Source organism: Blennius ocellaris (assembly GCF_963422515.1).
Source record: "Blennius ocellaris genome assembly, chromosome: 11".
NCBI classification, from domain to species: domain Eukaryota; kingdom Metazoa; phylum Chordata; class Actinopteri; order Blenniiformes; family Blenniidae; genus Blennius; species Blennius ocellaris.
The window spans coordinates 16,123,081-16,134,475 of record NC_137660.1 but is presented as its reverse complement, the minus strand read 5'-3'; the positions used below and the strand labels follow the sequence as shown (position 1 = coordinate 16,134,475).

Genomic DNA, 11,395 nt, shown 5'->3' with positions numbered 1-11,395 from the left:
CGTCGAAACACAGGGGAGAGAGAGAGAGAAGGAAAAAAAAAACGAAAATAAAACAGTCTTTGTAAAAACATCTTCTCAGAGTGTTTTTACATTTGTTTTTTCTCACGTCGGAATATTTTTTGAGGTCGAGACAACTTTGTATAGAAGGTCTGCTCACTGTTGACTCCCCGTCTTTGTACTCTACTCCCGTCGGTCCAGTCGAGTTTGTCCAAACGCAGCCACTCTCACCACGGCGTCGTTCTCCTGGTCAGTGTTCCAGCGGTGAAGCGGTGCCTTCGCTTTCCCGACGTGACGCCTGAAATACTGACTCGTTTAGTTTGTACATTGAAAATGAAGGATTATCTGGTTGGTTTTGTTTGTTTTTGTTTTTTTATTCCCCTCGTCGTACCAATCCCTGTTCAGTCTGTCACTTGAGACCGTCTCGTGTTAGATGTGAAGTTCTTTTCTTTTCTTTTTTGTTGTCTCGGTGTTGGTGGTGCGAGAGGTCGGCGTCCCTTGCGATGTGAACAAGGATGGGGGGGAGGGGTGGCGGGGGGGGGGGGTTTGTCACTGGCGAAATGAAAATCTGTTACATAGAGGCCACCATCTTTCTACTTTTACTATACTATACTACTCTGGTGCTATGTACAGGAGTGGTGTGCACTTCTGCTGTGATGTTGGTTTCATAAGTTTCTACTATCGATAGCACTGACATTTGTTGTTTGTTTTTGTTTTTTTTTGACGTCGAGTCCCACCAGAGCTGGCTGCCGCCGCGAAGTCGGCCTGGCGCGCACCCAGGCAATACCAAAGCTCCCGTTGTGAATTCAGCCGCTATTCTGTCCCATGCTCGTCGTCGTCGTCGTCGTCATCAATGCCCCTCATGATGTTTACTCATTTAAATTATGCAGCTCTCCCACGGATGGCAAATTAGCTCCTCGTTTTACAAGATTTTTTTTTTTTTAAGATATGTAAAGGTACTTTTGTTTCGTGGATCCGTTTTTTTTTTTTTTTGTCATCAACATTTCCATCGATTTGATACTTTATATATGTCGTCACATGACTATATTTTTTCATGCAGACATACCACTGCTGTACTTTCCATATCTGACCGTGGCCAATTTGGCGTTTATCAAAAAATTAAAAAAAAGCCAATTTTTTTGGAGAATGATTCAGATGTTAGCATAGCATTACACGCGTTGTTTACATTTTCATAATCATGCTTTTTTTTTTTTGTCCTGCAACTGTTAGTGATCCATTTTAAAGTAACTTATCTTTTTTAGAATTTTGTATCCATGTATCAAAATGTAGAGTATTTTTGTAAAACTAAACTTTTTTTTTTTTTTTTGGTTGATGCTCACAGCACAGAATATCATTGCCGGCATGTTTTTTTTTTCCTCTGATATGAAGGGCAGGTTCATCGTGAAGTGTGACTGAAGTTCGACGTGTGATTTTTTTTTTTTTTTTTTTTTTTTTTTTTACATGAACATCCTTGAGTTATGTTACAACTGTATCCTACTGCTATGACATTGAATTTACCCAAGACTGTAGAGCATAATACCCAAGGTAGTCCTTGTTGTGTATGTGTGTGTATTTGTTTGTTTTGTTTTTTTTTGTCATGCATCTCAATGGCACTTTGAGTCAACCATTAACTGTAGATCAGGTTTTAGAGAGCAGTGGTGACGTTTCCAAGCATTCCGTTCCTCTGGGTTTCAGGAGAGTTTAATGAGCACACAGTGTCACGGAGGGGGGGGGGGAGTGTGGAACAGCAACGCCTCTTAAAGCCATACCAACACAGAACGCCAACCTGTGACTTCAGTTTCATGAATGTAGATTTTTACCTCATGGTGTGGACACGGAGCTTGCTCTACATCTACCATCGGACCAATTCCAGTTCTAGAGAACGCGCACTCTTGAGGCGGGGGGTGGGGACAGGTGGGGGTGGCACCAGTTATCAATTCTGTCACTACACATTTTATCAGATTGGGTTGGGGGTTTTTTTTGTCTCGGATTTGTGGTGTAATTTCAACTTTTTTTTTTCACATCCCTTTCATTTGAGCAGACCAGGATGTTCCATGTGACTTTTCTAAAAGCCACTTCCACCTAAAACAAAGGAAAAAAATTCAAAGTTGATTTAAAAGGGGGCGTTGAAGAGAGCACAGAGTTTGTTTTTGTTTTGTTTTTTTGTCCTTCAGTCATGTAAATGAATATCCATGTATATTTAAATGTGAAATATACTGCAGGGGGTATCTTGAATTTCAATTGTGATGCTTTCAACAGAACTTTGTGTGCCTTGATAACTTAACCGTTGCTCTGCTGTGTTTTACTGGTGTCCCTTTTGTGTCATTGCTCCTTGTCCTTTTTATTCTCTCCCGGACTGTTTTTTAACATCAGGACACTTTTCAGCGGTTTGATTTTTCCAGTTTATCAACGCAAGCGTAACCATAGTATCAACTAATATATTTTTAGCGTTAACATTTTCCTCAGTCCATTGCAAGATATCCGAGTGACTTGCACTCGACATAATATTGTGCAGCTTCATCAGTGAATTGTCATCCTGTTTGTTTTCTATTGAAAATGTTTTTGTTTTTTTCATGCCTCATGAGATTTGTACATGTGAGGTAAAAGGGACAAGACAGTGGAGATTGTTTATTGGAGACCTTTCTTGTGTTGATGTGCTTGTCAACATTACTATTGTTGCTGTGAAACGCTTGATCAAAAGGGGCAACCATGATAAATTAACTGTTAATTGCCAATAGTGTGAGCCGTATCTTGTGTGTAATCAGTTTGCTCACTTTACCTAGTTCGCTTTCTATTTCACATTCTCCCAACAGTTCTGTTGTATCCGTTCTGTGTCGCTTGAGCTTTAGTATCTAGCCTTAAGACCCTGCAGTAGGGATAAAGGTCAACCCCAACGTGTTATCATACATCTGAATTATTATTAACATGTATTTTGCCTTTGTCTGGACATTTGTATACTCTTTTGTTTATATCTGTAATCCTGCTGCTACAATAAATGAATTGATTAAAAAAAAAAAGAACTGTTAAGCTTTCTTCTTCCTCCACGCTTTATTTGCAGCAGTCAGTGTTTGAAGGGTAAACAAGAGGCTGTATGCATAAATTCCTTAAGATCAATATTTTATTTTACATTGCACTTTTTATGAATGTTTCCCGAAATACACAATTCACAAAGTCTAATGAAGACCTGATTATTTTAAAAAAAATTTTTAAATAGATGAATGGATAAACTTTGTCTGCCCCAGGCGGTGACAGAAATTTTTCTTTAACCAGACCGCAAACAATAAAATAACACATTTAAAACACAGAAATCAAGTGGACTTGACAGGGAGACTTCTTTCAACTAAAGTTCTAAGTATTCTTTACACATTGCACTTTTTATTTTTTTTTTTTTAGATGCACTTGTATGTTTTATAAAGGCACAGATGGATTGTTCAGCTGAAGTTCACAGCTTACTGATCATTTGACGTAAACACAGCTGGAAGAAGGGTAACGGATCCTCGGGGTCAAAACCAAGATTAAACTGTGGTTTCTTCTTCGTCACCAAGACGGCAACCAGTAATACCATCAAGGCAGTGATCCCCCATATGCGATGCTTGCTCCCTGAATCGGGGTCCACAAAGCGATACGAATGCAACGGCCCAGTGACCCCGGCAAGCCTGTAGGGAGAGTAGTGGTCCTTCCTGGTGAAAAAGTCCAGTGGAATGTTGAAGACGGCACTGACCTCTGCTGGATTTGGACTGGGACAAAATGTTTCATCTATGAAACCAACAACTGGAGTCACCAACACACCCTGCTGGAGAACAACAAAACAAAAAAAAACAAAGAGAGGCTTGATGTGCTAACAATGTGAAATACACAGTGTATATACGAATATGCATACATCTCTACAGATCTTTCTATTCTGCAAACTTTAGTTATGTTTTCCTTTAACTTTCTATACTGCACATGAAATGGCGCTGCCGGGAAATGCAGATGTTGTCAGTCGTGGGATCATTAAAGATGATCTCATCTTAAAGCAGCTGATGCTCTGAAAAGGAACAACTATTTTCTGGATCCATTTCAAATGACACTGGTCACAGGGCAAGCTCTTTTAAAGGACTGCATTAGACAAACCTGTAAGAGACCATTGTAGAAGTCGGCAGCATCATGACAACATGCGGACATGTGATGAATAATTCAAGCATGTGCAATATCTTGTACTTCTACACACAAATGTATTGGTAGAAACACATATTTTATTTTGTAATATACAGATTTGAAGGCATCTATAAGTTGAATTATGAACGTTGGGACTGGAAATCCAAGGATGACAATGAGCAACAGAGCAAATGGAATTTAAACCCAAGACTTCTCGCAAAAAAGTAAGGTGAAATTTCGGGATAAACCCAAAATGCACTTTAACTGCAGATGTATTAAATGTGACCTTCTCCAAACTTGTAAATGCACATGTGCAACTGTTTACTGTTTTGGTACCCTTTGCAGAACTTTCCATTTTCTAACAAGAACAGAATAACTGAAAGGTCATAGAAAGGCAGAGAAGTGGACGTTCTTTGGCCAGATCCATAACTGTAACTCTGGAGCCCAGAAATAAAGCTATAATGATGCTCAATGTGACACGAGTCATTGAGAAGTTCATCTTTTATTTGTTGCAGTACACACAAATTGCTGTAGGCTTTTGTTTCCATACATTGTTTGAGATGAGGACATCACCTTTGCATGCTTCTATGTAAATGCTCTGTTTTTTATGACACTATCACTGTAGCAAGAACTTTTTAAAAGCCAATGATTAACATTTTGTGAGTAGTGCACATCAAAAGCCAGTGATTGGAGATTGCACATGGCCTTTCTCATAATAATTTATCATTTTGATTAGATTACAAAGGGCAACCGTTTTATTGAGTTCCATAGTACTGTCATAACATACATTAATATTTATCAAGTTGGGTTTTTTTCTGTATGACGCTTCATTTTTACTTTAAAACAAGGCTTGCAACAGTGGTGTGGGAATTTTGCGCAGAAGTGCAACATTTGATCAAAGAAATGATCAAGAATAACGGTTAAGCATTGTAAACATTCGATCTCATGGGTATATAAACCAAAACATAAAAAAAAAAAAAAAAACAAATCCACGGAATGCCTGAAAGTTTACTGGCCGACTTCACACTGGGATTTTAATTTATGTACCGGAGTTATGATCGGGAAGAGTGTGCAGACCACCTGCACCTCATCTGGCGGGAGCCCGATCTCCTCCCGGGCCTCCCGCAGGGCCGTGTCGACGTCGTCTCGATCGCTGGGGTCTCGCCTTCCACCAGGAAAACACACCTCGCCAGCAGCGATCCTCAGCTGGAGAAAGGCGGAAAATCAGACCGAGACTCGCCTGTAAAACCCGTCGTTCACTTTACCTCTTTCGATCGGAGGGTCAACAGGACGTGCAGTTCTCCTCCTCTCATGTGCAGGGGGATCAGCACCGAGGCTTTTGGCAGCACGGGTACGTCGGTTAACTTTTCTCTCGTGCCAAACTGCTTTAAAATAGATATGGCGTTCTCCTTGGTGTCCATGGTGGCGTCCAGATGATTAACTTTCTGGTAATGGCTGAGCTGCACTGTGTGTAGTTTGCGTTCAAGTCTTGGGGCAATGTGCAACAAGACTGTCCCGCCCCGTCTCAAGGCTAAAGGTAGCACTCTTTATTTACTCGTATAAAAACTGTTCCTAAACAAAACAAAAAAAACTCCTTCGGTAATCCGGTACGTCAAACAAGTGTAGAAAACGTTAAGACGTGGACCCATGTCAGCCACCTTCAGTTTGTTTACTATTTAAATGAAACGGGAAGACCCGCTCCTGCTTGATCTTGATTGGCTTCGTGTGACACGTCATCATAATGGCAGCCAATGTTTACCTCTTGAACTCGATGACGTGTAGAGCCAAACAGCCAATCAGCGGCAGAATGAGGGCCGTCTCCGGTAGATTGCGGAACTTAATTTCACGCAGACTGTAGACAGTTCAGCGTTCACCTTTTCTTACTGCGGTTAATCTGCAAGGAAACTGTCCGGCTTTTGCTGTGAATTTTAATGGTGCCATGCTCATTTTTTTTTTAAACAAAGTGTGTGCTGTAGCCCTGCTGGATAAAGTGAAACATTGCAAACAGGAAGCAGGACACCAGGTGTCAGGAGTTTGTATTGCTGTAAACAAGTCATCGATGAAAACATCTGATATTGAATAAAACTTTACAGTACAGGACAAGTCGTCATGGCATAATGAGAGGATGTATCGGCATCATAAACAGAAGCGTGTATTAAACTGAAGACTGCTATCATCTGTGCGTGCTCTCTAAGCCTGAGAAATGTGATTTTCATGTGCAAATAACGGAACATTCGTCATCTCTTTACAACAAAAACACAGCTAAAGTCCATACATTCAAAAACAGTTGAATAAATAAAAATGTAACAACTAAAATATTCATAGTATCCATTATTTATCCCCATCATTCACGTAGGGGGAAAAGAAATGTTCCTCTGGATTGCTCCGATCCACAAGTCACGTGTGGATTTTGTCGATAGAAAAATAAATAAAATTCAAAACACAGCAGAGCTAAGAGGTGGGGGGGGGGGGGGGGGGGTGTCCTCACAGTGGTCCTAGTCTTCAGTGACTCCCACGTCGCCCTTTGCCTCACACTTTGTACTTCTCCTTGGCTTGATCATTCAGTATACAGATGTGCTGTGAAAACAGTGAAAGGATTTAATCTTTAAAGCATTTCTGCATTTTGGTTTTTACTCCGAATTTCAGACAGTTTTAATGACGTATACATCATGCAGGTTACACAAGATGGGTTTTTAGAAATGGTGGTGAACACTGTCAAGCTCCCAGAAATAACAGCCCATGTCGTTGTCCTAAATTGCTTGTAGATTAGAGTGTGTGGATGACTGACATCGCAGTCCTTCATTTGATTATAGGTTCGACAAGCTGCCCTTTATGTCCCTCAATAGCAGTGTTTTCAAACCGTGTCTTAAAGTCTCCCTGCTCAAACACTCCTGGTTTAAATAAATGGCTCTTCAGGGAATCCATCGGAGCGTAACAACAAGCTGTCTTTTTGAATCAGGTGTGCTCGAACATAGAACTACAGCGTGACCCCCAACACGAGGGAAGGGACATACTTTATTGGATGATTAGGCACAGATATTGCATGACTACTTCAATGAGAAATGCTAAAGAGAACAGATTTTTAATAGAGACTTTGGCGTCTGTCAGTTATGAAAGGCCCCTTTTGACAGCACACATTCTGGGGAGACTTCTCACTAAAGAAAAGGGGTTGGCAGTGTTCCACCGTGAATAAACACCAGGACCCTGAAACTGCAATGTTCGTCTCAGTCCTCACACATTTTATTATTTACACCACTTCATCTCCTACTGTGCTATAATGGCTTCTAAGGAAAGGGCCAGATATGTGGTTTACAGGAAGCGGTCTGTGGTTACGGTGATGAATTAAAGCTACAATTCATACAGCAACAGATAACATGTACCGTACATACTATACGTGTAACACCGATTTACAATACGGTACTCTTGGAAGGTATGGGCGCAAACTCACACTGAGATCTCTGAAGTACTCGTTGTAGTCCAAAGCGTAGCCCACCAGAAAGGCATCCGGCACTTCAAAACCAATGTCTGAAATAGAAAACGTACAAACTCCCAATGCGACTTGCGTGAAGAAAGCAGGAGCGACATTTAGTAGCAGTGGAGTGAAAGTCGAGAGGCGGCGACTTCAGGAAGCTCCACTGTAACATGACAGATGTTGCTCTTTTATGGTCTCTGTGTGGCCGTACTTAAAGCCGTCAGCGCTGTATACTGGAAAGTCCAAACACTTACAGGAGCAGCTGTCCTTGTGGGACAGTCTTAAAGAGATTATCCAACTCAAACCTAAAAGCATTACATAATCAGAGACTGGTGTGAGTGAAAGGGGGGGGGGGGGGGGGGGGGGGGGGGGTTTATCCACCATGCATTAGTATGCAAGTGCCAGGCTCGGCTACATTTGGAGTAGATTTTCCCTGAAATGCCCGTTAATCCCTTTTCATTAAACAAATAAAAAATCTCGCCAGGCCATCGGAGAACCACACACACACACGTTATGTTTCGACACCTTATAGTTACAAATGTACTCACAATAATGTTCTGCAGACTTAAGTACAAGTTGCCCCGACCGACTAATAGATGGATGAAAATTATTTTTGTTCCCAAGGTGACGCAAATTCCCACAGGCGAGTTTGCAATAAGGATCCGGGTCCACACCAAACCTCTGATGACCAATTGATGTCATCAGCGAATACGATATCGATAAATTGTTTCTGTAAAGTGATAATAAAAAAAAAGGTGCTCACAGTCTGGTCTGTACCCTGAACTCCTCGGGGTCCTCTTTACCAGAAGGCTGCAATGACAAGTAAGCAAAGATATGACTTGTAAACACAAAGCTGTGGTGGAAAGAAAATGACTTGTCAGAGTCAAAGAAGTGCCTGTCAAAACAAACATTACAGTGCAGGGTTTTTTTGTTTTGTTTTTTTTAATCCTGTCAGATGGTTTGAATGGTCGTCTTGGTAGACCGGCACAACACCATCACTCGCCTCATTGTGGGGAAAATGTTTAACACGGGTTAAAATATACAGCCCATTTCAAGAAGTCTAAATAAAAAATTTTTTAAAAAGACTTAAGATTTAATTTGACAAAATAACTAGGTAATATACAAACAAACCAAAAAAAAACAAGCGTGAAAACCAATTTGCCTGGTTGGATACTACCAATAAAGAAACGTTTGTTGGATTCTAAACGCCAGCCATTCATCCTCACACAGGAATGACAGACGAGTGCCGAGAAGGTTTGCTTGAATCCGACGTGCGACAGAAAATGACCCCCAAACCCATTTTTAAATGACATCAAATGCAAATCCAAGTTTCTATCTTCGGGGAAAACAAGCATCAGAGGAGTCCCACACTGGTTCAGCTCAATTTCCCCGTTTTAACCAGCCCTCAGGAATACATCAGAGAAATGGCCTCGACCCTCCACACTTGCAGTCGACAGTACGGCAGATTAACTCTTAAGCTGCTCCGTCCCTCTAACAGAGCAGCCAGTTGCAGTGAGAGTCCATAAATAAAGTACATGTGGTGGTACAATACCTTGCAACTTTAATCATTTTGGGATTAGATTCATTCAGCAGGGAAAGCAGCGTCTGCATCGTCCTCCCCGTCTCCACGATGTCCTTTTGGGCAATACAGAGAGTTAAACTAATTAAACTGACTTACTTTTGTGAATCCTACACATTTTTTTCTCGACTGTTCACTGGTAATTCTTGATAATAAAATAAATCATCTTACCTCGACAATCAAAACGTTCTGCAGAAAGAGAAAAGACAAGTATTGAAGTAAACAGTGATTTAAAAAAAAAAAAAAAAGAATATATCAATATATCTCATTTTGACAAACCTTTCCTGAGAGATTAGACAGCTCGTCCCCTCCTATGATTTTGACATTGTTTGTGGACTTATCATTCTTCAAAACACAAAATTGCACAATCGTTAATTGTCAGAGTTTGACATAAAAATATTAAAAAAAACACACACTAGTATTTTCCCCCAAATATAGATAAATCACATGTCTAAGGGGGCTTCCAGTCCACCACACCCGAGTTCTGCAGCCGATTCCAAGTCAATAAACATCTCTCATCCTCACATCTCAGCAGGCGGTTGCTGGAAAACGACAATGAGGTTGGGTCATCTTACACAGTAGCTCTTCACTCTGATGAAATCCACCGTCAGTGGGACTGATTTATCGCTGTTGTGGTTCAGCGCTTTAATGTAGTCCAGGAGGTCTGCGAAGAACTTGTAGCCCCCTTTCAGCACACACAGGGCGACGATATGGTGTCCCCCCATGTCCTGGATTATGTCTCGGGCCAGGCGCTCGGTCCTGGATCACAGATAGGAGACACAAAAAAAAGAAAAGAAAGAGTTGTGTTGTGAGTTATGGTGTTGCGGTGAATGCAGTGCAGCTCTCGAGGATGGAAAGGAGAGCCAGGACATGACATTGCACTTAAACATAATTACTTCCCAGGCCTTTGGCTGCAGTGCAGCCCGCCTGCCTCCACACTAAAAACCCATATTCAAATGTTGGCTGCAGGGTTTTTGTTTAAGGCAAAAAAAAAAAACCACTGACAAGAGCAGAGAAATCCGGACTTGTCAAAGTAGGACGAGCTTGACCAAGTTCAATTAAACAAAATGTCATCGACAACTGCATGAACAAAACTCCAGGAAGCAGTCGCTGTGGCAACCTGTGCTCTTCCTGGTGTGACACGTCCGGGTGTCCGTAGTGAGGAACAGACGGGGGGAAAGTCAGTTGCCATTCTGTTGACGACTGGTTTTACCTGTCCATGATGAGCCCGTGGGGGATGATCACCCGGTCCAGATCGTTCTCGTAATGCCTGGGGACACAGAAAAGGTCCAGCTCGTGGCCCTTCTCATCATCGGCGATCTGGAGGAAGAGGAAGAGGAAGAGGGAGAAAGCATGTCTTCTTCAAGCTCAGACGTCCGGCCACTGACAAGATAACTTGCGCCAAGGCAAAAAAATAAAAAAGTGAAGCACACCGAGCCTCCTCTCAACCACCTGTTTGTCCCCCACGAGCACGAGCACGAGCACGAGGAGGAGGTCAAGCTGGCATCGCAGTGAAAACACGGAGGGGAGCTCGTATCGCATGCGCCCCATCGAGAGGGGCCCTCATACCGCAGAGCGCAGACCGCACCCCGGAGCGCGGACAAGTTACCAAAAAAAAAAATAATAATTTAATAAATAAAACACACGCGCGTCCCGAGCAGCAGCTCACCTGCAGAAACGAAGCCATGGTTCCCGGCGGGGGTCCGTTATGTTCACGCGCAGAGAATTAAGTGAGGAGTCATGCTCCAGTCCAGAGTCAGAGAGGAGGGTGGAGAGGGTGGTGGTGGTGGGTGGGGGTGACTTTGTAGGACTGGAGGCTGGAGCTGCTCTCCTCCTCGCTGGGCTGCTTCCCCGACTGCGAAGCCGCGCTGCTCCGCGGGGGTGGGGGTGGGGGGGGGGTTAAAGCCTCGATGTCACAATCCCGTTTACCTTCCTGATAATCGGATTTATTCCACACAACCTGAGTCTAAGTGCGTCTCGCGCGGCTCGTGCAGCGGGGCCGCCGCGACACGCTGCGGATGACGCAGTTTTAAAAATATAACTGTGTGTGTGTGTGTCTGTGTGTGTGATCTGCAGGATAACACAGCTTAACCTCCCGTTACATTCAGTGCATCTGCACATTTTTTTTCTGCTTCAATTATCTATTTGCCATATTAAGGAAATATAATTGTCGTACGTATTTCATCCATTACTGTTTTGATTTTTTTTTT

At 42.3% G+C, this 11,395-nt stretch overlaps 2 protein-coding genes across 2 annotated transcripts; both read right to left on the bottom strand.

Moving 5' to 3' along the window:
• Window positions 1-3,133: 3,133 nt before the first annotated feature.
• Window positions 3,134-5,792, bottom strand: nudt7 (nudix (nucleoside diphosphate linked moiety X)-type motif 7). The gene is made up of 3 exons (XM_080505179.1): window positions 5,400-5,792; window positions 5,182-5,340; window positions 3,134-3,790 (listed from the first exon to the last, which is right to left on the bottom strand). The coding sequence occupies exons 1-3, from the start codon at window positions 5,553-5,555 to the stop codon at window positions 3,440-3,442; spliced, it is 666 nt and encodes a 221-aa protein (XP_080361305.1). The 5' UTR covers window positions 5,556-5,792; the 3' UTR covers window positions 3,134-3,439.
• Window positions 5,793-6,153: 361 nt separating this feature from the next.
• Window positions 6,154-11,022, bottom strand: hprt1l (hypoxanthine phosphoribosyltransferase 1, like). The gene is made up of 9 exons (XM_080505394.1): window positions 10,855-11,022; window positions 10,399-10,505; window positions 9,761-9,944; window positions 9,465-9,530; window positions 9,357-9,374; window positions 9,159-9,241; window positions 8,370-8,416; window positions 7,583-7,659; window positions 6,154-6,711 (listed from the first exon to the last, which is right to left on the bottom strand). The coding sequence occupies exons 1-9, from the start codon at window positions 10,870-10,872 to the stop codon at window positions 6,664-6,666; spliced, it is 648 nt and encodes a 215-aa protein (XP_080361520.1). The 5' UTR covers window positions 10,873-11,022; the 3' UTR covers window positions 6,154-6,663.
• Window positions 11,023-11,395: the final 373 nt, after the last annotated feature.

Coding starts and splice junctions, on each gene's coding strand:
- nudt7 (XM_080505179.1), bottom strand. CDS start 5,555: ATGGACACCAAGGAGAACGCCATATCTATTTTAAAGCAGTTTGGCACG. Junction 5,341..5,399: donor TGACCCTCCGATCGAAAGAG/GTAAAGTGAACG, acceptor GCCTTTCTCCAG/CTGAGGATCGCTGCTGGCGA. Junction 3,791..5,181: donor TCTTCCCGATCATAACTCCG/GTACATAAATTA, acceptor GTTGTTCTCCAG/CAGGGTGTGTTGGTGACTCC.
- hprt1l (XM_080505394.1), bottom strand. Junction 9,531..9,760: donor TCAGAGTGAAGAGCTACTGT/GTAAGATGACCC, acceptor TGTGTTTTGAAG/AATGATAAGTCCACAAACAA. Junction 8,417..9,158: donor AAAATGATTAAAGTTGCAAG/GTATTGTACCAC, acceptor TTGTCATTGCAG/CCTTCTGGTAAAGAGGACCC.